Consider the following 22573-nt stretch of genomic DNA (forward strand, 5'->3'; position numbering starts at 1 on the left):
GACTGGAGCCAAGGGGGAAGTAAAGCTGTATTTATGGGTCTATGTCCACAAGGTCTTGAACTCTTCACTGCCTCTTATTCTTCACCTTTATCCTGAGTCTTCATCCTGACCTCTCCGTTTGTTGCCTGTCTTTTGCCTCAGCCATCTGCTCTGCCCTGCAGCAAACCTTGTCTTCAAGTGTGGCACTACCTCTCTCTCCCTCTCTTTCTCTCCACCTGAGTGCATCTGCCTCATTCCTTCTCATATGGTCTCCCTCCATATTAGAGTACTGCATCAGCGAAGCAGACTGGTGCTGGACTCCTTCTAAAAAATAAAAATAAAAGTGCCGTGTGCACTCTGGGGAGAGAATGGCTGTTGTTGCATTAAGCTCATCCCTCATAGTGATTAAATAAAACTGAATAAGGGGAGCACATGGAGGCAAAAACACAAAGGCTGAAACTGTCCTCACAGCTCGGAAGAAATCACACTGTTTAGTCTAATCCGATGATCCCTCGAGTGTCACCTTGAAGTTCAAAAACCGCAAATTACTCAGACAAGCATATGCGTGAATGATATCGGTGCATTGGGGATGGAGAGATCTAACAACGCAACGATAAGTCATCTTCTTGCCCATTCCTTGAGCTCTAATCTCATTTTCTCTTCCTCTCATCTTCTGTAACTAACTGTTCTTCCACCTCCCCCATCTTTGCTGCAGGGAACCAAGCGTCCCATCTCCAGTTCACTGGTCAAACACACACATTGTGCCGCCCTCATTCACTTCCGTAATCAGGACACAGAGTAGTGCTACAGGGATGTTACATTCCTGATGCATCACTTGAGATGACTGGCCCGCTGCAATACTAGCTCGGATGGATACTTGCAATCCTGCCGGCACTTTGGGCGAATTCAAGAAAAAAAATCTTTCCTGCACTGTATTTAGACCCTGATAACCTTTTTTGCATCGCCGAGAGGAAAAGGGCTAAGCACACTAAATGTCAAGGATGATCGTATCTTTTTGGCTATTTTCTCTTCCATAAACGGCACATTACTGTATATTCTCCTTCTTGTCAGCCGTTCACGTTGTCGCCCCCCTCCCTTCCCGCTGTTTGTTCCAACTTCGGGACCTGCCCTGAAGAGGGGATGCTGTTAGAAGCAGATAGCTCCTAAGTGCCTAAGGGTGGCTGCATCAGCTCTCACCATAGAGATGTGCAGTGTGCTTCAAAGTGTTAACTCGAAAGGCAAAGCTGCCTTGAAACATTAAAGAGAAGATGTCACTCTTCCTGCTGCATCAGCTACTCACGTCTTACTCCACTTATTTTTGATAGACATATTTTATGCATATTCATATCTTCAAAATTAACTCTCAGTGAACTCACTCGATAACAGAACTCCCCTATTTCTATCATGCTTTCAGGGCAATTGCAATTAAAGCCTACTTGAAAAGAGCTGCAGAAAAATGTGTTTATCACCGTAGTTGTGACAGTATTCTTTCCCTGAAATGTGTAAAGGCTACCAAAACCTGTTCGAAAACCAGATTGAAACACATACTATAAGGTCACTAAAATAAAACCTGTTAATGTGAGCTACTTATTTAATGATTTTTATATTATAGTAGAAACCCCAGTTTATGGTAACTAATGTATGGTTGTTCTAATCAAGTGTACTTATTGGATACCATAGAATGGTCACAACAACTGAAATGGAATGAACAAAACACAAAATGTGTTTCACAAATCCCATGTATTGCCTTTTGTTTAATGGGTTCTGCTACACTTTGTTGTACTCACTGATGGATTACAGTTGTGTTGCCTTTCTATGAAGTCAGAATATGTAAGTAGATAACGCATCAAAAAAACAAACAAACCTGGATAAAGGTTTAGTAGTGTTCCATACTGTTAAATAGCAAGCAGAATATCTGGCGGAAATGTGCTGAATATTGCATTTATGTAGCATATTGTCATACTTTTTGGAGCAGACTGGCATATAAATGTTGTAACATATTTTGAGTGTACAGCATTATTTCATTTCCTATAAAACAGAAAGTATGTCATTTTCACAGTAGTAACTGCCAGGGAGTTGTAATTAGACGCTCACAAATAATGTGTGAGGCTGCTCCTGATGCCATTAGCAGACGATGGAGGGGTATAGAAAGGGGGAATAGGTGCACAAATTCAGTTCTTTTTTTGTGGTTTCATAGGAAAAGTATACTGGAGTATGTGTCCCATTCAAAGTCCATATTCATAAACTGTATTGTATGTAGCAAATGAAAAATGCGAGTCACGGCTTAAATCTAGGCACTGCAGTCTAGAGATTTTGTGCTCCCCTATGGCTTCTCTTACAGTGGTTTCCTGCCTTATTCCATCAACATTGTATGATAAATCCACTGACTAAGTGCCCTAGATTCATGCCACGTGGGACAGTTTTAGACTTATGCCAGGTAGATGTGCTAGAGCCTTTGACAAATTTTGGTAAACTTACAGAATTTTTAAAATGCACACAACTGGCTTCTTTTGCATACTTTTTACGAGAGAAACACTTTTGGCATACCCTAGATCATGACAGACAAAACTAGTTTACTTGAGTGGAATATCGACACAAGCTTGCTGCAGAGGGGTCTGCAAAATTCAGAACCACATGCAGTAAGAATTGCACTGACAGGAAAATCCAGTCACACCATGTATTAAAACAGGTCAAAGTAGCGGAGTAGCCTAGAAACACAAAGCTTTAATTGCCCTACTGTCTTGACAGTCCAGAATCAGTTTCTCGTGCATAAGAGTGGCAATGGTTGGTCTCTGTGATCAATGGGTGACGGGTTCTGGGTGTACTTTCCAGCTTGATTATTTATTTATATATTTTCAAAAGGTTGGATAAACTTTTAGTAAAATGCACTAGTACTGAAGCTTCTGCAACTTTCAACTAACCTTTCAAAATTGTTATCTGTGCATCAAAGAATTGATGCAAGGTCAAGAGTATCGGTTTGCACAATATATTGTACTGTATGTAGTGGTTCACATTTTTGGCAATCACCCGACTGCATTCAACTATCTTCTACCTTCCACCCCAATGGCTTTCCACTTGGCCTTTTGGCAATTGTGTTTTGTACTTGGGAGATTGCCTGGTAAGCAATCCCAAAGGGACTCTGCTCCTCTCAAGTCCATCTTCCTTTGACACTTATTGTCACCTTCAAGGTCTTAGTGTCATGCATTGTTTGACAAGAGTGCACCAAAAAGGGCTGAGAGCGGCAATCCCTGGTTAAACAAACCGTCCAGCGGTGATTTCTTAATCCACATTTTGATGCACCTTGTCTGAGTGACAGACTCATTATTCTGGAGCAAGAGGGTAGAAAGTTTATGCAAGAACATTGTTGAAACATGTTGGCCTTTTAAAACTTTAGATAACACTGCTTTTTTTGACAGTTACTGCTGAGAAAATCATTTCGAAGGGGCTTTGATGCATGGAGAAATTTCATGCTGCGTGCCCTCGTCTGCAGCATGTCATCTCCTTAACACGGGCAATTAAGGACTATCTGCAAAAGCAGATAAGAGACGCAAACCCTTGGCCATATCTTCCCCTTAGAGGCTGGCCGATGTCATCCGAGCAAATAACAATCCCTTCTTGGTTGGCCTCATGCTGTTCACCGATTGCTGCAATGCGGGGGAGAAAGGAGGAAAAGTGCTTCAGGCCTTGTATCATACTTTATACACACACATTTGCTCTTGCACATTCAGGGAGATTGTCACGAGAGCACTAGAGAGAGGACCGCTGCTAAACATTGACCGGTGAGCACGCCTGTGTGCATTTTTAAGGAGGATTCACCCGTGTATGAAACACGTAAGGCCTATGATATTCCGTAATTGGATTTCCCAGAAAGCTGGTGACAAAGTCTCTCACTAATCCTCGCAATCAACTTTGCGGGCCCAAGGCGTGCTCTTTGTCGCATGATGAATATGGAGAGAGCAAGCGAGCTTGAAGCGAGGAAGAATGCGCTGACCGAGGATGAAGCGGGCGCTCCCATGATGTTACAGGAAAGGACAGTCATTAAAAGGAGTGGAGACGCATTCCACCACCCACGGCCTTATCCGCATCTCTATGCTGGAAAGGGGACGAGATGCAGGCAGGTCGCGACAGTGGCGAACAGAGCGAATTCAACACGTCAGCTCAACGCAAACGTTTGAATGCTTGCTGTCACGTGCGGTCAGGGCTTGTGTCAGGCAATAATGCGCTTTTGCTAAATCAACAGAAACAGAGCACGCAAGGCCTTGTCATGAAAAGTGCCTTTTTTTTACAAGAAAAAAAAAACAAAAAACTTGCTGCCCCATCAAATTTATGACAGTAATTGTTCAGAAAATGATTCAACTTGACTGGAAGGGAGTTGGTCTCGCTCGGCTAAACATTTGTGGTGATATTTCATCTACAGAGCCAAGGAGCCGACTTGAGTTGTTTTGAATTCAATTGTAAACATCAGGAGAAAATACCTGGCAGCTTGTTCTTGCACTTACTTGGATGGTGCAGGGCCATATTTTCTCATTTTCCCCATGTCAAAATGCTGGATGGTTTCTCTGCCCCTCCTGTATACATCAATTCATGTTGTTTTCAAATCCTTCGCCTCACATACACTTGCTTTTTTTCATTTTATTTTACTTTTTATTTCAATTCAAAGCACATTCCTGATACCCAGTATTTGCTGTGTCTTGACAGTCCAGAATCAAACTCCTTACCTCAGCTAAATATACCATGTTTTCCTGCGCACTTATGTTAGGTTGGCTAGGCCTGCGACTCATACACAGGCGTGACTTATACATGTATTTTTTTCCTTTCACACTGACCGCTGTGAGATTGACACTCAGTGTGCCCCCTACTTCCAGAGTTGGCAAAGTTGTGAAGAAATGATGCTGAAGATCATGACTAATAGATTGGATAGTGATGTGGTGTAAGATCGGGAATTTGGCCAACAAGTTGGGATTGACCACCTAGGATCGAACCCTATACCCCAGAACTGATGTGCTAACCACTAGGTCAACAGGATATGTTGTGTTACCTTTACAGACATCCCATCCAGTGCGACTTGTTTTTTCATTCCATTATTTTATTATTATTTCTCTAGTGCGACCTCTTCCAGGTCGAAAAATTTAGAAACTAAATTGTCTGTCGAAAATTAGCTAGTGGTACTAGGTTTGTAACTGAGTGAATTTGCTGTTGTTGTTGTTGTTGTACCAGAAGACAGAAATTTGCCACATATAGACAACAGCACCGAAAGCAAAAAAAATATATCCTCCTTGTTTCTCGAAAGTGCTGAGGTACAATTTTTGTGTGGACAAAAGGCCAAAAGGCATCGGAAATAAAAGGGTATGTAATCTATGAGGACTGGGCCTCCCCCCTGCTTGCTGAACCGCTTTGGGTGTGTCATTTTCTCTTTTACTCATCTGCATGACTGTGCAGCAAGGACTGCTAGATTTCCATATTTCTGTGGCGATGCATAAAATGTGAGGGCAATGATTCCTGACTTGTTATTTCAGTCCAGGAGGTTTTTAGATTGGTGTTTCCTATGTGAAAAACCAAGGGGCTGTCACATAGGTCTGGATGACGGAGTTATTATGAATCACTTGCTTTCACACTTAAGTTACCGTTTCCCGAAAGCCTTTCCTATCAAACAATATGTCAAAGCCGTATTGGGTGAAAATGGAACGAGTCACTTTACAATTTATATGGGGTAGCTTGATTACAGTCACCAGACTCTCCAATCTTGTTAACATTCTATGAAAAACAATAGACGAAATCAAAGAGGATGGGATATGGAACCGATTGTTTAACCTTGAAGGCAACGCTAGGAAAAAAAAAACTCTTCCTCACGGCCTCAAACCAATCCAATGCCACGTTTCATCTTATTAGCAGCCTTGCTGAGACAGTGCTCTGTCCCTGAATGATAAAAGTAAATGCACAAAGAGAGAGAGAAAGGGAGGGAGAACAGAGGACGACGACTAAGCTGTAATCTATTCCAAGGGAACAGTCAGTCAAAGCCTTTACTAAAAGCTCACACTTCAGCAAAATCAGGACCCCCCCCAAAAGGCCCACTGCACACCAGTCAATTTGGCCCAACATAACTGAGATGGCCAGCATGTAAAATCTACTACTAAAAAGTTTTTTGTTGGTACTGAAATGCTGATTCAGAAAATGTGACTCTATATACAGTATATTTCTGACTAACAGCTTGCATAAGGGGAAACCTTGCCTTTTATGATGCAAGCAAAAGGCCCCAATGCCCAAGCCATGAATATTTGGGATCATTTAAAAGTTCTAAATGTCCTCTATTGAATACAAAGAGCCTTAGTTCCATGTTGTGGGTGGGTAATATTCAGGTTTTTTTCCACTAATGTTCTTTACAGAGGACAAATTTGAACAAGGTTGCTTACTACTCGTAGTCTTACACTGTGCTTCATGAAATGTATACATACCATGGGTTGGCAACTGTTTTTTTTTTTTTCAACGATACATTTGGATGCATTCCTCACAGAAATGCAACCACAATTTTAAAGTATATTGACTTCTTCGGGGCATAGTTAATAATAAAGGTTTTGATTTTTCGTGTTTTTGGCCCTCAGCTAGCCCTTAAACACGATTTAATAGCACTGAATGGGCACATGGGGCAATGCCAGAGGGATGCCAAAGAGCCACTTAGTCATAGGTAGCAAACCTGTGGTCTCTACTCTACTTACTCTGTCTTTGTGAAAATTCCTACTGAATGCACTTTTGACAGCATTTTGCATCTTTCATTTTGCCTCCTAGTGGTGTAGGGGTTCACTCGCCTGACTTCGCTGCGGGCAGGCGCGGGTTCCATTCCCACTGATGGCAGTATGATTGTGAGTGTGAATGGCCGTCTGTCTCTCTGGGTGCCCTACGGCTGACTGGCGACCAATCTGGGGTGTAGTCTGCCTGTTGCCCGACATCAGTTGGGATCGGCTATAGCAACTCCCACAACCCATACGAGGATGCGTGGTATGGAAGATGAATGAATGAATGTCTCTCAGTTCACGTTTTTTTAGAATGGTGGGTGAAATTTCATATGCTATATATTACACTTTTATTGTAAAATGGCTTATTTTATGTGAACAGATAAAACTAAAATAAACAGTACATTGCTTGCTTGACTTTAACACACAAATAAAAAAAATACATTTTTGGTGGGTAGCATTACAGCTGTGATTCGCTTTTATGCTGTTTCCTATACTATATAGATTATAATGATGTTTTATTCATAACACAAATAGGGTGGTGGGGAATTAGTATTACAGCCATGACACGGCCAGGCGCGTGAGCACAGATCATCAATAAAACTGAAATACGGGTTAAATATTACACCTCCTACATTCAGTTGTATTAAAGAAAAAATATATATATTGTAATACCAAAAATGGCCAACTTAGATCATGAGTAAGTAGTATCTTAATTGATTACAGGGATAAAATAAATCCACACAATAACCATTTATAGTTCAAAGTAATGGTGTTAAATAAAAAATAGATTTTATTGTGAAATATAGTGTTAAGGTTGAGATAACTTCTTTTGCTTTTTGCTCTTTGCTGGAATAGTTTAATTCTAAATGTTCCTTATAAGAATCAGTATCACAACAGTCAAATAAAGGATCTTCTTTTTTAATTTTTTTTAATCTATATGACTTCCCATTGACATTTGTACTTTCATCGAAATTGATTAAATGTCCATGTCACCAAATGGCCAAAGGGTAATGGGAACTCCCTTATGTCCCAATATGTTGTTGAGGTACAGGCCAAAGTGGCATCTAAATCCCTGAAAGTGGGTGTTAAATTTCCAATGGCTTCCACAACCTTCGTGCCTCTTGAGAGCTATTTTCAAACTCATGCTTGGTTGTGCATCAAGTGCCTAATGGGACTGGCAGTATAGCAATAGGCGGGGGCAGATATATGTTTTTTTTAAGATAGCAAGTCGAGCGCTGTGCCCTTCATGGTGCTTGCACAGTGTACTGAGGGAAGAATACGCGTTCCCGCTATTCACTGTCATGGCACAATGTGAAAGTTTTTTTCTTTGGGAAGCCACAAATCAAACGATAACATCCGTACACATTTTTGCATTCAGTCCTTCGCCGCCATGCACCATGCTTCACCTTTCAATAATACTTTGGCAGTTCACAAAATAAGAAAAATGGCATTTACAAAGAATACATTACACCAACTGTCAAGCAGTACCCCAAAAGAGTTTAAAAAACAACAACAACAAAAACGGATTCAAGCCAAACTCATGCCAATTTGATATCACAGAAATATGGTTGTGGTCAAATATTCCGGTGGATTCATAGTGAATGCTTAGTTACATCAACAGTGTGCGGTAATCGAGAGGTAAGCGACCTGTATGTAATCGAGAGGTAAGCGACCTGTATTCACAACAGCGGAATGACAAATTACAAGTCCGTAACTTACACTTATTTAGGTCTTGTGCCGATTAAACGTAGCTTATGGAGAAGCACCATCAATTTCGTCACACGCAGTTTCTGCGTGTGATGACAAGTAGGCTTTTTTGTGTTGTGGTAATGACGACATGGCCTATGTCCGATTATTATTATTATTATTATTATATCAAGATGCTCAATTTCCTCATGCAGCAAATAATAAGTCTGGGCATTCAGATTTGATCCTTTGTTGCAGAGGGTTTTTTTTAACCATTGCTAACATCTAAAGCATAACAGTAGCTAAATTTTCTTCATGTTCTGAAAAACTGTTCATTAATATTGTCATTACATTATGTGTACTTGTCTTTCCAAAACGTTTTAATAGACATAGCTCACACTCATCTCGATTCAATTTCCAGTGGTCCCCAGATAGTATATAGTATTTGAAGCCCCTGATTTAGATATTTACATATATACGCATTAGCTAATATTGCAGCTGGTCACTTCCCAGTCACATCCCCTCTCCGACATCAGCTCCCTCTGATGCACAACTAAGCCACTGAAGTGTCGCATGTCCTTTTTCGTCATATTCTAACACTGCGGAGGCCATATCTAAGCGCCGCTTTCCGCCGGGTATTCGGCAATGGATTCACTCCAAACAGCCCTTTCATACTGCAGCTGCAAAGGATTAGAAATCTGTCATGAGCCCAGATAAAGTTGCCTTCCTGATTTGTATTTGCATGACACCAGAAACCAAATCTATGACACTGGCATAATACAAGGCTAAAGAAGGACATTAGGAGATGATTTGGGGAGTAGCCAACGGTTGATGATAGAACACTTGAATATTTCATCAGACAGTGGCTGGACTCACATATGAGGTCCGCGGGCCGGGAGCAACCGCCCACAGGTTTTACGTAGCCATGTGTGAAATGGCAACAGCACTCTGCGACTTAATCATTGAAGGGAAAAAACAGAGCAGGGTCATGGTTGAGCGGGCACATCATGTTCACTTAATTCTCACTCATGGGGATAGTGAGCGCAGAGGACAGAATTGCGGTAAGAACCATGTAAATCTAAAACACTACCACAACAGTCGGATCACATTAAAAACCTCCCCTCCATTCACACCCAACAATATCAACAGACACTATACAAGATGTCACTGATCAGAAATCTTAATCTACGTACATTTTCGAATGCAAATTTGGATCAAATCTCTATGTAAACTAATTTTAGCAAATCTCTTCGCTACCTCAATATATCAATATCAGGATATATTTTCTGGTACTTTACAACAAATCAAAACGAGGCATGTTTAACAACAAGCACTTGTGTCTCCTATTAACGAAATGAATTGAGATCAATTAAGTGGGAAATGTTCACATTCCCCTTTGACTCATCCATTCATCACTTCAATAATTAAATTTTTTTCATCCTCTGTTGCATGTTCAAAAAAGTTGGGTCTATATCTGGCACTATTATTCAGGATTTTTGGTTCACAACAATCTTTTATGTGCAGCACATAACGAAGTAGTCTATGATTAGCTGCAAGGAAGCATGAAAAATATTGTCAGTGAGCACGATGGCAAATTCACTTGCTTTTTATCCCTCAATCAGATTGTAGAATATTTATGGATTATAATTGTTTTCCATATAAATATTTACCGCCATTCAGTGTCCCAATATCATGTTTGTCTTGCCCACAGAAAGTTTTAATGTTGATGTGTCAACAGCATTTCATTCTGCCACACCCACCAATCATCATCCCTGGTAATTATCTGTAAATGCAACTCTGTCTCTAGAGGTGCTGCTCAACATAATAAGTCTGATTAGATACCTTGTCTTCAATACTAAACACAAAGGATACCTACAGTACAACTCGTCTTTTTTTCTACTATTGCTCAATCACTGTGTGGAATATGCTAGTGCATCTTCCTACCTCCTCTTCTTTAGTGGGATTCTAGAATGCCCCTCCACTAGTTTCACAAGGTTATGCCGCTTCAGTGGCCCGGCGACTATGGACTGTCAGAAGCAATCAGTTCTGATGGAGCCCTCGTTTCTGCACAGACATTCAGGTTTGGCACTGTTCTGCTAGCTACCGTCTCCTTTGGTACTTGCCAGAAATGTGGACGTGGAAGAAACTGTGATCCAATATTTACAAAGATGAGAGAGTGTGTACTGTTGATATTTCTTATCCAACACATTGCTGTTTGGAGTCCTTGCCATTTCTGATGATGTTGGGATTACAATTTTTCTGATACCCCACACATAAGAAGCAAAATACAGTCTGACCAATTAAGGATGAATTTTTTGAATAATTGATAATAGATTAAACAGAGAAACTTGTTATTGTCTTTGGTTGGTATTTTGTTGTGTGCAGTGAAAGTCAAACATTTTTTGGGACTCTGTGAAGCTCTCTGACGTTTTGAGAAAGATTTTTTTGGTTGGAATTAAGACTTAAGATAAGAAAAAATAATAATAATAATAATAATCTGTCACAAACTATATGTTACCCTATGCTCTTCCCCAATAAAAGAATAAAAATCAAAAAAGTGACGGGCTGCAAGCAGACAAATCCCTTATTCCCTTATGCACCGATGATGAATTGTTTGAAAAAGCAGCAACACCTCCTCTCCTTTGTTGATTATGTTAAAAATGTGCATCCCTCCATGTATGTTGTTATCACGATTTCTTTTTATCTTTTTATTATTTACACCACATAGGAATCAAAAGATATCTGCTCAGATTGTTTCTCACTGGTCAGCCAGGTCCTCTTCTTCATTACAAAGGAGCACTGATATTATCTTCAATAATGGAGCCTCTACTTGTTCTGTTGTTGTTGACATATAGTTCATAAAGCAGCCTTTTATTTGAGAGGTGCAGGGCATAGATGGGCTCTCATAGTGTATCGTAACTTCAAATGTGTATTATTTATAAACCAATGAAAGAACAGAGGATTTTTGGGTAATGATAGAATCCCGACAACAATTGGTGACCCCTGATTTTCTGACTCATAATGATTGCTCTTATCATTGAATTGAAATAAATTAAAAATGTCCCGTAACCAAGCGAGACATTTTGTGTCAAATGATGAATACAATTTTACGAAACCTACATAGATGGAATTAAGAAGAGAAAAGTTAATAGGTGAAGTTAAATTTACAGTTTTAAGTCTTTAAACTCCTTACACAATTTTAATCCATATTTATTTCCCGTTCGGGAAAATCATTGTATGTTTATAATAGGTAACATGCATGAACACATTAACTTACTGAATCACCTTTTGTAAAAGTACATGTTGTGTTACCATAGTACACAAGACCCCATGTTAACTCGACTTTCAAGTCATTGGGTGATGATATCACCATTGTGTCATTACAGTCTATCCACAATCATTTTAACTTAATCCCTCTTCTCCCTCACACTTTATCACATCAGGCCTACAAAATTGAGCAGATAGCTAAAGGAAATCAATAAGAAATTCAAAGACCTCAACGACCTCTCACTCTGAGCACAAGCAACTAAAGATTTACGACCGCGGTGTGGGGAGATTATTAAAGCTATCATTGTAAATATGTGACATTAGCCGTGGTTCAAAGGTTTCTTAGCTCACAGCACATTCATAGTTCCAACATAGCCTTTCGCACCGTACTTGCGGAGGATATGTGGAGATCTAAAGCAAACAGCATTGAGCGAGCAAAGCTGTTGTGCTACCAAACAGCATCTGCCAGGGTGATGAATCCAAGACAAACAGCACCCAGACGGAAACTCTTCTCTTTAGGTTGACGTGAAACGGCTCTTTTGATAGTTTCATTAAAAATGCATTTTGTTGAATATGCCTTTCGGTCTTTTTTTGTTCTTGTAATGTTTTCCTTTCCAGAATCTCATTGCAGCTTTGCTTTAGAATTATATACAGTATGTCACCTGGAATTGAGCTTAAAATAATGCTTCCCTTTTAGTTTCACATTTTGCAACTTTCGCCTCGTGTTTTAAGAGCAAGGTTTAAGTGGTTAAAACTAACAGTGCAATAGATGCAAGCACTCAAGCAATACTGCACTGGTGTGAGGTTCTTGGCATTACGAGCTGTCTGTCGGCTTTTATTCTTATGGAAGTGTAACGCGCAACTGAATTCACATCGTCCTTTCTTCGGGCCTCACCTTCTCTTTAGTTTGAACTGTTTTGTCAATATCCTCAGAGGGACCTTGCCCTTCGCACCTCATTCGCTACAGCGCCAGTCATCTGACGGCCAACAACTTCACAAGGCCCTTGAGAGCACCTGGCCATCAAACTGTCGTATTACAGATGTGAAGTTCACCTTTGATTTTACTGCACTGTCACGGTGCTCCATTGAATAGCGCATTGCCACGCATCATTACGGTTGTCATGGTATTACAATACTATGATTTAGTAGAAGTTTAGGTTCAGGACTCGGGCTGGCTTTTAATGTCATAAATGATATGTTGAAGAATAAAACAATGTGGCTCTGCTTTTCCAAGGGCCACGTTTATTCATATTTCTAGAAAAATACATACAGTTATCATGGTTATAATTTCTTTACAGTTTGATGTTTTTTTTCTAACTACCAATGACCTCGCCCACCTAGGCCTCCTAACTTTAATGGCACAGGTTTCAAACTCGAGGTTCCTAGGGATTTCCGACCGACCACATCATAAGCATTGACTTCATGCTTTTTGCGAAAACGTCGTTTAAATTACATGTTGGCATGGTTAAACATATTTTATTTCCTCTGAAAATATATATACTATATATATATATATTTTTTTTACTATTTATACAATGAGTCCAGGTGTGTAAAAGAGACAAGACAGATGGTGGGCAAACTCTGTTGGGAAGAGGACAGGGGTCCATTGCTTAAGAATGTACCAAAGAAGGCTGCTACGCATTTCAGCTACTTCAGAATAACTTGCAGTGAAAGAAAAATGCTGCAACAGTAGTGAGCCTCTGAGAATATATTTAGTTAATTTGCTCTTCTTACAGCCAATTTATTCAAGACAAATGAAACATTTATCATTCTTTAGCAGGTGCCTTCATGAGCTTCCACGTGACAACATTTTCAGTCCTATTAAAAGACATAGCTTGCAAGTAAAAACTCATTGCTGTTCAATGAAAAACACTTGGATGCCCACTGTTTTATTTATCTCTTGTAGAAACACCATTTAACTTTTTTGTTGAATAGAAAAATGCGTGCTGTTTTATAACTCACAAGATGATGTTATTTTATTCATACTAATTACCTAACACTTTCAAGGTTTCTACAAATAAGTAAATATCAAATGTTTAATGTTTATTAGTTTTTTGCCGTTAAAAATAATAGCCAGTTGAGAAATAGATGAATTTAACAGTTAAAGATATGCACACACGAAACATATAATCTGTGTGTACCATATCTTCACTCTTGGCGCAGCAATGTTACCAAAAATATTATCGTCTTTTACAATAATAAATGCAAGTTTTTGTTGAAACAACCATACAGTCATGCTATAGCCATGAATACTTGCTTGCAGCTTATCAGTTCTTTATCCATTCTATTCACAGGCATTTCAAGAAAGCCACAACATTCTGCAGACTCTAATGAGATCCAAAACAAAAGCTGTCAAAACACCCAAAACGTAAGTTCCCAATTCTTTTGCAAACCTCCGCAACTATTTATTATTTTAATATTTCCCGGAAAGGATTTCCATGTGTACATTTACATTATTTAGTGTGCCATATCAGTATAGTGGTGAAGTGCTTAGTCCAGCCAGTTTCTTATGGCGAATTCACACCAGGAAAGCACATGGTTCGCTTTCTTTTTTACGGACCAAAACCATTTGGTCTGTAAGTTTTTGGTGTTCTTCCTTTTCACATTGAAAATATATGGAAGTTCACAAAACACGGAGCTATCCAACTATGTGTTTGCGAAACATTTGGTCAATTAGAGGGCATTGATGCAACATTGATTCAACATGTACATAATTAGAAGACATTCCATCTCCCCATCGCTCCGTGTGAACTCTTACTCATGTTAGCCAACGTACTGCTACCCAAACAACATTTCCCATAATGCCAGTGGCTACAGAAGCCGGTTACATGCAAATACTTGTGTAATTTTAGCTTTGCTTCGCTTGGGTGCGATAATTGTTATATGGTTATATTGTGAGATTATCGTTATCGTGGGCCTGGTACCGCAAATTGTATGGTCATATTGGGGGAGGTTCCCACCGCTAATGTTCAGTTCATGCTTTAGTGGATTTTCGCAGGTAGACTGACTTCTTCCCTTACGTTTCATGTCGAGCAAAGTTTATGTGAGCGTGAGTGTGTGAGTCACATTGTGGTATGCTTCAGATCACATTAGTGAGAACAAATGGTATAGAAAATGGCTGCACTGTGCCGTAGAAAAGACAATGGTTGAGGCATTTGTATTCATAACTGCACTATTTGACATTACGATATCCAGCAAGTGCATCTTTGCATCGTTTTGGTTAAAGAATTATATTCCATAACAAACTGGATTGTTCTAACGGTTTGTACAGATTATGCGCTGCGCTGCACACTTTTGCTATACAGTCCCATTTCTGCTGCGTCTCGTCTAGGACTGCCGTGTGCATTCTCCGCATATGAGCATGCGTTTCTGCGGTTATGTCCAGTCGCAAACTTGCATATGCACAAGTCCGCATGTGTGTCCATAAACAAACCTCCATCTGTGCCTCCACAGCTGAACTGAGATTGCTTGGCCCTCTCCCTGCTTAGTCTTTCACATTCTCCTCCTTTCTCCGTCTGTAGTCCTCATCAACATCCACCCACACTGCAAAGACATCTGATGTCCTCCCTTACCCGACACCCTTTCTTTTTCCCCTGCCATGCTTCTTTGGTCACACCTTTCAAATTGAGTTACAGCCCACAGAGAAAAGTGTGGCACTACAACAATCACATGAGAGGCATGTGTTGACCACAGCGTGTCTCTTGTCAGGCTACGAATTGGGGGGTTCATGTTTTACAATGATATGTTAACCATCTATTTACACTGCAACAAAAACAGGCTCAAACACTATGGAAATTCATGCAACATAAAATTTTATCATATACTCTACGTTAGGTATAATGTGGATTTGTAACGAAATTTCTTGAATTATTGTGTTGGTTTCTTGCGCTTTTGTGTGTTTTCTTATAAACGTAACTTTAACAATCATGCTGAGAGAACAGCACTTTGCCCTAGTGCTTGGATTTTCTGGGTTTGACTTTGGCTGGGTGCATGCCTTTTGCTAGTGTATTGTTTTATCACAATAAATACTACGTCATTATCAGGAAGAAAGATGGGTGCAGGCCACACTGAATATTCATTACTCTCCTAATATTCCAATAGTCATCGCATTACAAAGCTGAAAACTGCTGCAGGACAATTGTTCCTCATGTAAGTTTTATTTTTGTATGTTATTTTTTATTGGCTTCCCAAACTACTGGATCCTATACCAAACCCAAGATGAAATTTTTTATCTTGAGGATATTTCTTAGTTATCATTACTATAGATCATCCTGAAAACATATTGTGCGACCAGCACAACACCCGAGATGAATGCAGCAAAAGTAATAAATAATTCTGAGGCGCATTGCTCGTAGCAATACTGCAGTAAGAACATCTCCGAGCTAAGTTAACCACTTTCATCTCTTTGTTTAAAATGAACCATTGCATTACGTTTCCCACATTTCCCCCCCTCTATCAATACATTGTGTCCGCATGCCTGAGCTGTTGTTTTCCTGGAGCAAGTTTGTTTGATCTAATATAACTAAAATGCAGGTTTCGAAGGTTCAATATTGAATTCCTCCCCCCCAAAGTGCATTTAAAACATGCACTAAATGATTGAAAGGCAGCAGACCAGAAGGTTTTTTTTTTTAAATGAGAAAAATTAAGATTAGCTTCAAAAGCAAAACATTTCAGGCTTCGCGGTTGAGAGAATACAAAGCCAGTAATCGAGTAAAAAGTGTGTCAAGGAAAGGTTAAAGAAGGCCTCGCTGTTCTTTCCGCCTCAGGTAAAAATGAGGAAGAGGACGAGTAAACAGGAGAAAAAAGGATGGCGAGGGTCATTAAATTGGCTAGGCGTGACCATCAGGAACATTAATGCTGTCCGCTCTGCTTTCTTCAAACTGCTCCCTCTTTGCTTTGAACACCTCTTTTCTTCTCTGTGAGCTACCCCGACTCCCAGCTTCCGCAGCTATTATAGAACCTGCGCTGGTAATTACACATTTCCCAATTTCTGATGTCGCTTCAAAGCATTGAGTCTTTCGACCAAAGCAAACTGCAGAGCTGCGCTACAAAGCCGAGCCTTTAGGATAACTGCAGCTATATATTTGTTTTCTGGTGGTTACTAATTCAATTAATGTCAAAAGCCTTTCAGCCCACTTGAAAGAAAATTGTCTTAAAACTCCGCCTTTATTATACCTGTGAATTCCAATATTTCCTCCCAGAAAAGCAAAGTTTTATTCGACTCGCAGTATGCACGTCTCTATTATGTTGGGTTGAAAGGATGTGCTACATTTTTTATCGATTGAGTTGTAACGCCTGCATCAAAAGGGATTAGCTTCCCAAATCCGCATAAACGCCTCTTTCTGAAAGTATTTGATTGGATTGCCACCTCATGAAAATTAAATGTACTTTGCCGTGTTGCTCATAAAAAGTCTGAGTCATGCATGGGGAGCTATTGATGACAGAGGAAGTTTGAACATTCGAGTAAATAACTGTGACAGCTCGCACAACAAACGCTGACAAATGTAAAACTCAACAGTCAGCCTCCGAGGCCTTTTCGTCTGCAGATGAATCTCATTTAATGGCCTGATTTACTTCATTGTTCTTTCATTGTCTTTGCAGAATCAATCTGAAGTGCTTTCGGAACGTTGTTCCAAACAGAAACAAAACTCCCGTGTGCGTTGAGGTTGTAAGCGTACCGATTATCGGACTGAATTTGAATATCCGGAGAGATTATTCTGTGGTTTTTGACATGATACGGGGTGATTCAAATAGAAAGCACCAAAATCAGCGCGCAGGCAATAAATAATTCAAATAGGAGAAACTTTACTAAACTCTTTTTGTAGACATGCTGTGAACTTGACTTCAAGTTTTATTTCGTGTTTTACAAGGCCTCAATTGTGCCAGCACAGACAACAACAAGTCAATTTGAGAATTCCTCCCAACACACCTCAGCAGGACACTACTCACGGAATTGATTGCAGCTGTTCTTCAATTTTTCATGTCATCAATATTTGCTTAAGTTTATGTTGCATCACGTTTGGAAAGTCTTCTAATATTGGCTTGCTGTTGTCTGTGCCGGCAATTGTTATTGCTTGGAATTCATCTGCGCCCCGCTTTCTACTCTAGGTAAAGTGTGATATATTTTTTGTTATTGTTATCATGTAGCAAAAAAAACCTAGTGACTTTAAGTTTAAGTATCTAATATAGACGACACACATTGATCTTTCAATGAATGATGGCTGCAAATGAAAACAAGTGCCTTGTAGAAAGTGGAATAATTCACAAGAAGCCACAACACTGAAAAGTGCACACTACAGGAACTTTATCAGCAACTGAAGGAAAGTAAAGAAATAAGAATTTGGAGTTTGGAAGTGCAGTGAACTTATAGTTGTTATTATTCCTTCTATTTTTATGCATCCTCATTTTTGTGTTTCCAGTAGTTTGAATGCTCTCTGTCAATATTCTTTGCGTATCAATTATGGTTAGTTAGGTAGAGGAAACTTTATATTATCTGCGAAGCTCTGATATTTGACCGCCATGAATACCTATGTATATGAATAAAATTACTAAATTAAAAATCACCTGCATATTACTATATGCGCCATGTTAGGTCTCTAAAATAAAAATCTACATCTGTAAATTGCTTAAACTAATATCAGACACTGAGCAATTTAGATCAGAAAAGGTGCTTCTTTATATTTTAGTTTACTCTTTTCAGTCCTCGCCCTTGTCAGAGTCACTTGAGCCCTTTGCGCAATTGCGCCAATGTTGTTTACTTGTCAAGTATGCCCATAATGCCGCATGATCCAAAGAAGCAACCTAAAGAAGCGCAAAGCAGGTAGGGAAATCATGACTACACAACCAACATCTATTTACTGCATGTGTCCAGAAGCTTTTCATGACATCCCAGCAAGTAAAAATGCCACCATAAGATGTATGCAACTGAGCAGAATGCATTACAGTTTAAATCACACAATGCAGACTGAATTCTCTTCAATTCAGACAGTTTTGTAGTAAAACGGCTTAAATGAGAGTTTTATAGTGCAAATGGCTTGTTAGCTCTTATTTAAAGAGAAGATATTTATTAGTCATCTTACGATTTGTGTTTTGTTCATCTGACTGATACAGCCCTTTAAATGTAGTTTGTCAAACTTCACAGTCTTGTTACGTATGAAGTTTAAGGCCATCCTGAGACAGTTCTCTTGATGGAAAAGCTTCAACGTGGCAGCGAAAAAAAAAAAGAAATGGGGCCACGGCTCCCGCAGGATCCCCTTCCTCTCACCAAAGCTCAGTCGGGCCCTGAGTTTAATTAGATTCTGATATCAAGCTTTTTCCCTCCTATGCTTCCATTCCTCTTCAACATGCGTGAAATTGCATGGTCCTATCTATTATTTATTCACACTCATTTGCTTATTGTTTTTACGGAAGCCTTCGTTTGGGTCCTTGCAGCCCGGCTGCCTCCGATACGATGCTCTACTTCATCTCCCTCACCGCTCTGGCCCACCTCCTCTGCAGATCAACTCGTTTGCCGGTCGGGGGGGGAGCTATAGATTTTTTTTTTCTCCCTCCTTTCGCCCAATGACAGCACAGTGAGGTGCTATGAGAGCTGGGTGCTAATGAGCTGACTCTGCAATGCTGGGGAGATGCTCTATAACACAGAGGGGAGTGAGACGATGGAGCAGGCGTAGACTCAGAGGGGCCATTATGACCATGCAGCACAGGGGTTAGTGGGATGAGGAGCGGGCGAGGCATTTTGGCTCCGACAAGCAGCTCTATTCATTTGCCTCATCTTTTCAAATGACATCCCCAAATGTCAGTCTCAACTTCATTCCTTCCTCATTCATCTGCTCTCTGTCTGCTAATTGCAATTCAAAAGGGGGAGCTTATTTGTCAGCTCTGCACCATGCAGTATATGACCAATAAAAGGACCAATAAAGATACTTAGAGCAAGGCAATGCAGGCCGTTCTCTATTGTTTGATGTGCGACTCATCTTAACCCTTTCTAAATCAATTATATGGTCAGGAGTCAACATGCAAAGTCTGTAAATGCTTGACATTATGTTTCTTTCTAGGGCTAGTGATTGTTCAGTGTTGCCAGGGTAATTTGTTTAATATGCCATTGAAATGTTTGCAAAATTCCACCAGTGTCAACCACATCTATACGTGTTTAAAATAATGAGTAATGAATACATTTTCTCATCGAGTGCCATTGAATGCAATAGACCACATTTGTCAAAGTGGTGGCCCGGGGGCCAAATCTGGCCCGCCGCATCATTTTGTGTGGCCCGGGAAAGTAAATAATGAGTGCCAACTTTCTGTTTTAGGATCAAATTAAAATGAAGAGTATAGATGTATATTAAACTTCCTGATTTTCCCCCTTTTAAATCAATAATTGTCATTTTTTAATCATTTTTTCTGGTTTTAGTTCAAAAATCGTTTTGTAAAATCTAAAAATATATATGAAAAAAGCTAAAATAAACATTGTTTTAGATCTTTTAAAATACTGAATATTCAGGGATTTTAATCCAGTTCTTTTAATCCATTTATTTAAAAAAAATCTAAATATTATATCTAAAATGGTCCGGCCCAGGTGAAATCAAGTTGACGTTAAAGCGGTCCGCGAACCAACCCGAGTCTGACACCCCTGCAATAGACGAACCAGTTTTGTTCTAAAAATGAGCTATTTTTACATTAACCACACACACTGTCAAATTCCCATGTATGGCACTGAATCTATACTGTAAGAAAAAATAAGTTAAAAAAAATACAGTAATATACTGGCAGCTGTGGTTGCCAGAATTTTACTATTAAATGTAAAATACACGTTAAAACAGTGAGTACCTTCAATAAACGTACTTTCGTAGATTGTTTTTAAAAACTAAAAATAATCCTTGTAAGAATTAGATGTTGCTGATTGTGACAATGATATCAAGTTGAATCTCTTTTCGTCCCGCCTTCTTGGATTCAAACCCGCAGTGTTACCTTGGCAGTCAAACGTGCTAACTGCTGAGCAACTGGTAGACAGTAATGTAAATAATATTCCCTGAGAATTTAAGAGGACTGAGCTATTAGCGCTGTACCCCAGACCCCAGAAGTGATGGCATGGGTTTAAACCCCAGGTGGGAAGGGGGTGGGGGAACAAGAAAGTAGACACTATTACATAAGACAGTTATGCATACATTCTTTTTGCAGTCATCTTATGCAAAAGAACTGTTCAAATTTAGTTCTTTTTGCTGTTAATTTGATGCGAAATGTATCGTTTTCGGATTTTTCTATCGGTATAATTCTAGCGATGAGAACTTTAATGGAAATTCAACAAGTTTTTTAGCGCAAGGGAACTTTTTTTTCCCATGCTTTTACAAATTCAAAATAGGTGATGAGGTGTGATCATGTTTGCTGTCTATGCGACTTGCTGCTGGATGTTTCATACCTGTCAACCTCTGCCGATAACTGCCCTTATAAATGATTATGATTCCCCTTACAAACCCCCCAAAAACCTTACAAACACCGTACGAGTCGTACGGTGTTTGTAAGTTTTTTTGGGGGTTTGTAAGGGGAATCATAATCATTTATAAGGGCAGTTATCGGCAGAGGTTGACAGGTATGTGTTATTGTCACTTCGTTCAGACCTGAAATCTTGATTGATGAAGTCGGCATTGCTTGACTAATTAGTCCTAGCGGATTGCTCTTCCTTGTTATTTGCTGTACAAAATGCAAAACGTGAAACTGGGCTTTTTTTTGTCGAAGCAACACTTTCTCAGGGAACAAATTGCTGTGATGGCTTTTTTTTTCTTAATCTAGTAGAAAATGATTGGACGTCTATTGCTGTCGTTGTCATTGAAACCTGCTAATTCGATGCCTGCAAGACCAATTGAATTAAATGTAGTGTGTATTGCTGTCAATTGCAGTGAATGAGTTAAGTCAATTTCTTAACGCTGAGTGCGCACGTATTGCGGTAATGGAGATCCACTCACACGCGTGGGTGACCGAAAAGCTGTTGGAGGACTCCAAGTTGTCCACGTTGTAGTTGAGGTGGAAAGGCTTCTCGGTGGTGTTTTGGTTGGTGTTGTAGAGTTGGACCGCAAACCTGAAGGCGCTGTGCTCCTGCACCGTGGAGCGCATGAAGAGACCCCCTGCCAAGATGAGTGACAACCCCCCCATTACATCAATCGCCTCACTTTTAGCTTGTTATGAGTAAAATCACCATGCATTTCAAATTTTATCTCTATCTTTAAAAGCGATGTCCGTTTTTTTTTAGCACCGGTTTAAACGCACGTCTTTTTTTATGCACATGCTTTCTTTTAATCCGAATAAACAATTCCCCAGAAGGCTGCAGCATTTTCAAGACTAACTTCGTCTTATCTCCACCGCGCACATTTTACTGCTGAATAAAAGTCGCGCATCTGCGCACAATTCGCCGCTGTTAAAAAAAAAATCACTTACCGATATTAATCTGATTAGGAAATCCCGTTGATGCCGTGTCGATGAGCGCCAGTAGCAACAGCGTCAGGCTTTGTGCCATTTTGGCCACCTCCAACCTCTGTTCAACTCCTTGGGAAGAAGATGGGCAAATGCATATGGTCGGGAAAGCTGAAGATGGGAATCCGGCGGACAGATGATGGTCGCTCACAGTGCACCAATAATGTTCATTGAGGTGCACGAGAGAGAAAAAAAGAGCGATGGAGAGAAAGGGGGGGAGGGAGATAGAGAGAGGGGGGGGAGAGATAGAGAGAGAGTGCGGAGGGGTTCTGATTGGACCAATGTTGGATAAACTTGATGTGACATTAAATAAAAGGCACCAACCTGCTACTTTACGACAGCCTCGAATAACCCCCGCACTTGTCCGTATTAGACCAATCAATAGAAAGCACTGCAATCTTTGGTGGCCAATAGCTAGCCGTATGCCAGTGTGACCATTCCAGCTGCAT

The 22573-nt window shown here is 40.0% G+C and overlaps 1 protein-coding gene and 1 long non-coding RNA gene across 8 annotated transcripts in view; one reads left to right on the forward strand and one right to left on the reverse strand.

The window, feature by feature from the left end:
• The window catches only part of LOC144082969 (uncharacterized), a 100319-nt gene extending 86286 nt beyond the window's left edge, over positions 1-14033 (forward strand). For both annotated transcript variants that reach the window (XR_013303422.1, XR_013303423.1), the window contains exon 8: positions 13958-14033. This is a non-coding gene — a long non-coding RNA (uncharacterized LOC144082969). The remainder of the gene's footprint in view (positions 1-13957) is intronic.
• The window catches only part of gria3b (glutamate receptor, ionotropic, AMPA 3b), a 71329-nt gene extending 48996 nt beyond the window's left edge, over positions 1-22333 (reverse strand). For 3 of the 6 annotated variants that reach the window (XR_013303421.1, XM_077610479.1, XM_077610476.1), the window contains exons 1-2: positions 22089-22320; positions 21620-21778 (exon numbers count right to left, since the gene is read on the reverse strand). Coding sequence is in view for 5 of the 6 variants with exons in the window: in XM_077610479.1 (XP_077466605.1) it covers positions 21620-21778; positions 22089-22167 (238 nt within the window). In the remaining variant the exon portion in view is untranslated. Of the gene's footprint in view, positions 1-21619; positions 21779-22088 lie in introns of all 6 variants that reach the window. The other 3 variants (XM_077610478.1, XM_077610477.1, XM_077610474.1) reach the window with 3 other exon arrangements.
• Positions 22334-22573: the final 240 nt, after the last annotated feature.

The sequence above is a fragment of the Stigmatopora argus genome, chromosome 9 (assembly GCF_051989625.1).
Source record: "Stigmatopora argus isolate UIUO_Sarg chromosome 9, RoL_Sarg_1.0, whole genome shotgun sequence".
Lineage (NCBI taxonomy): Eukaryota > Metazoa > Chordata > Actinopteri > Syngnathiformes > Syngnathidae > Stigmatopora > Stigmatopora argus.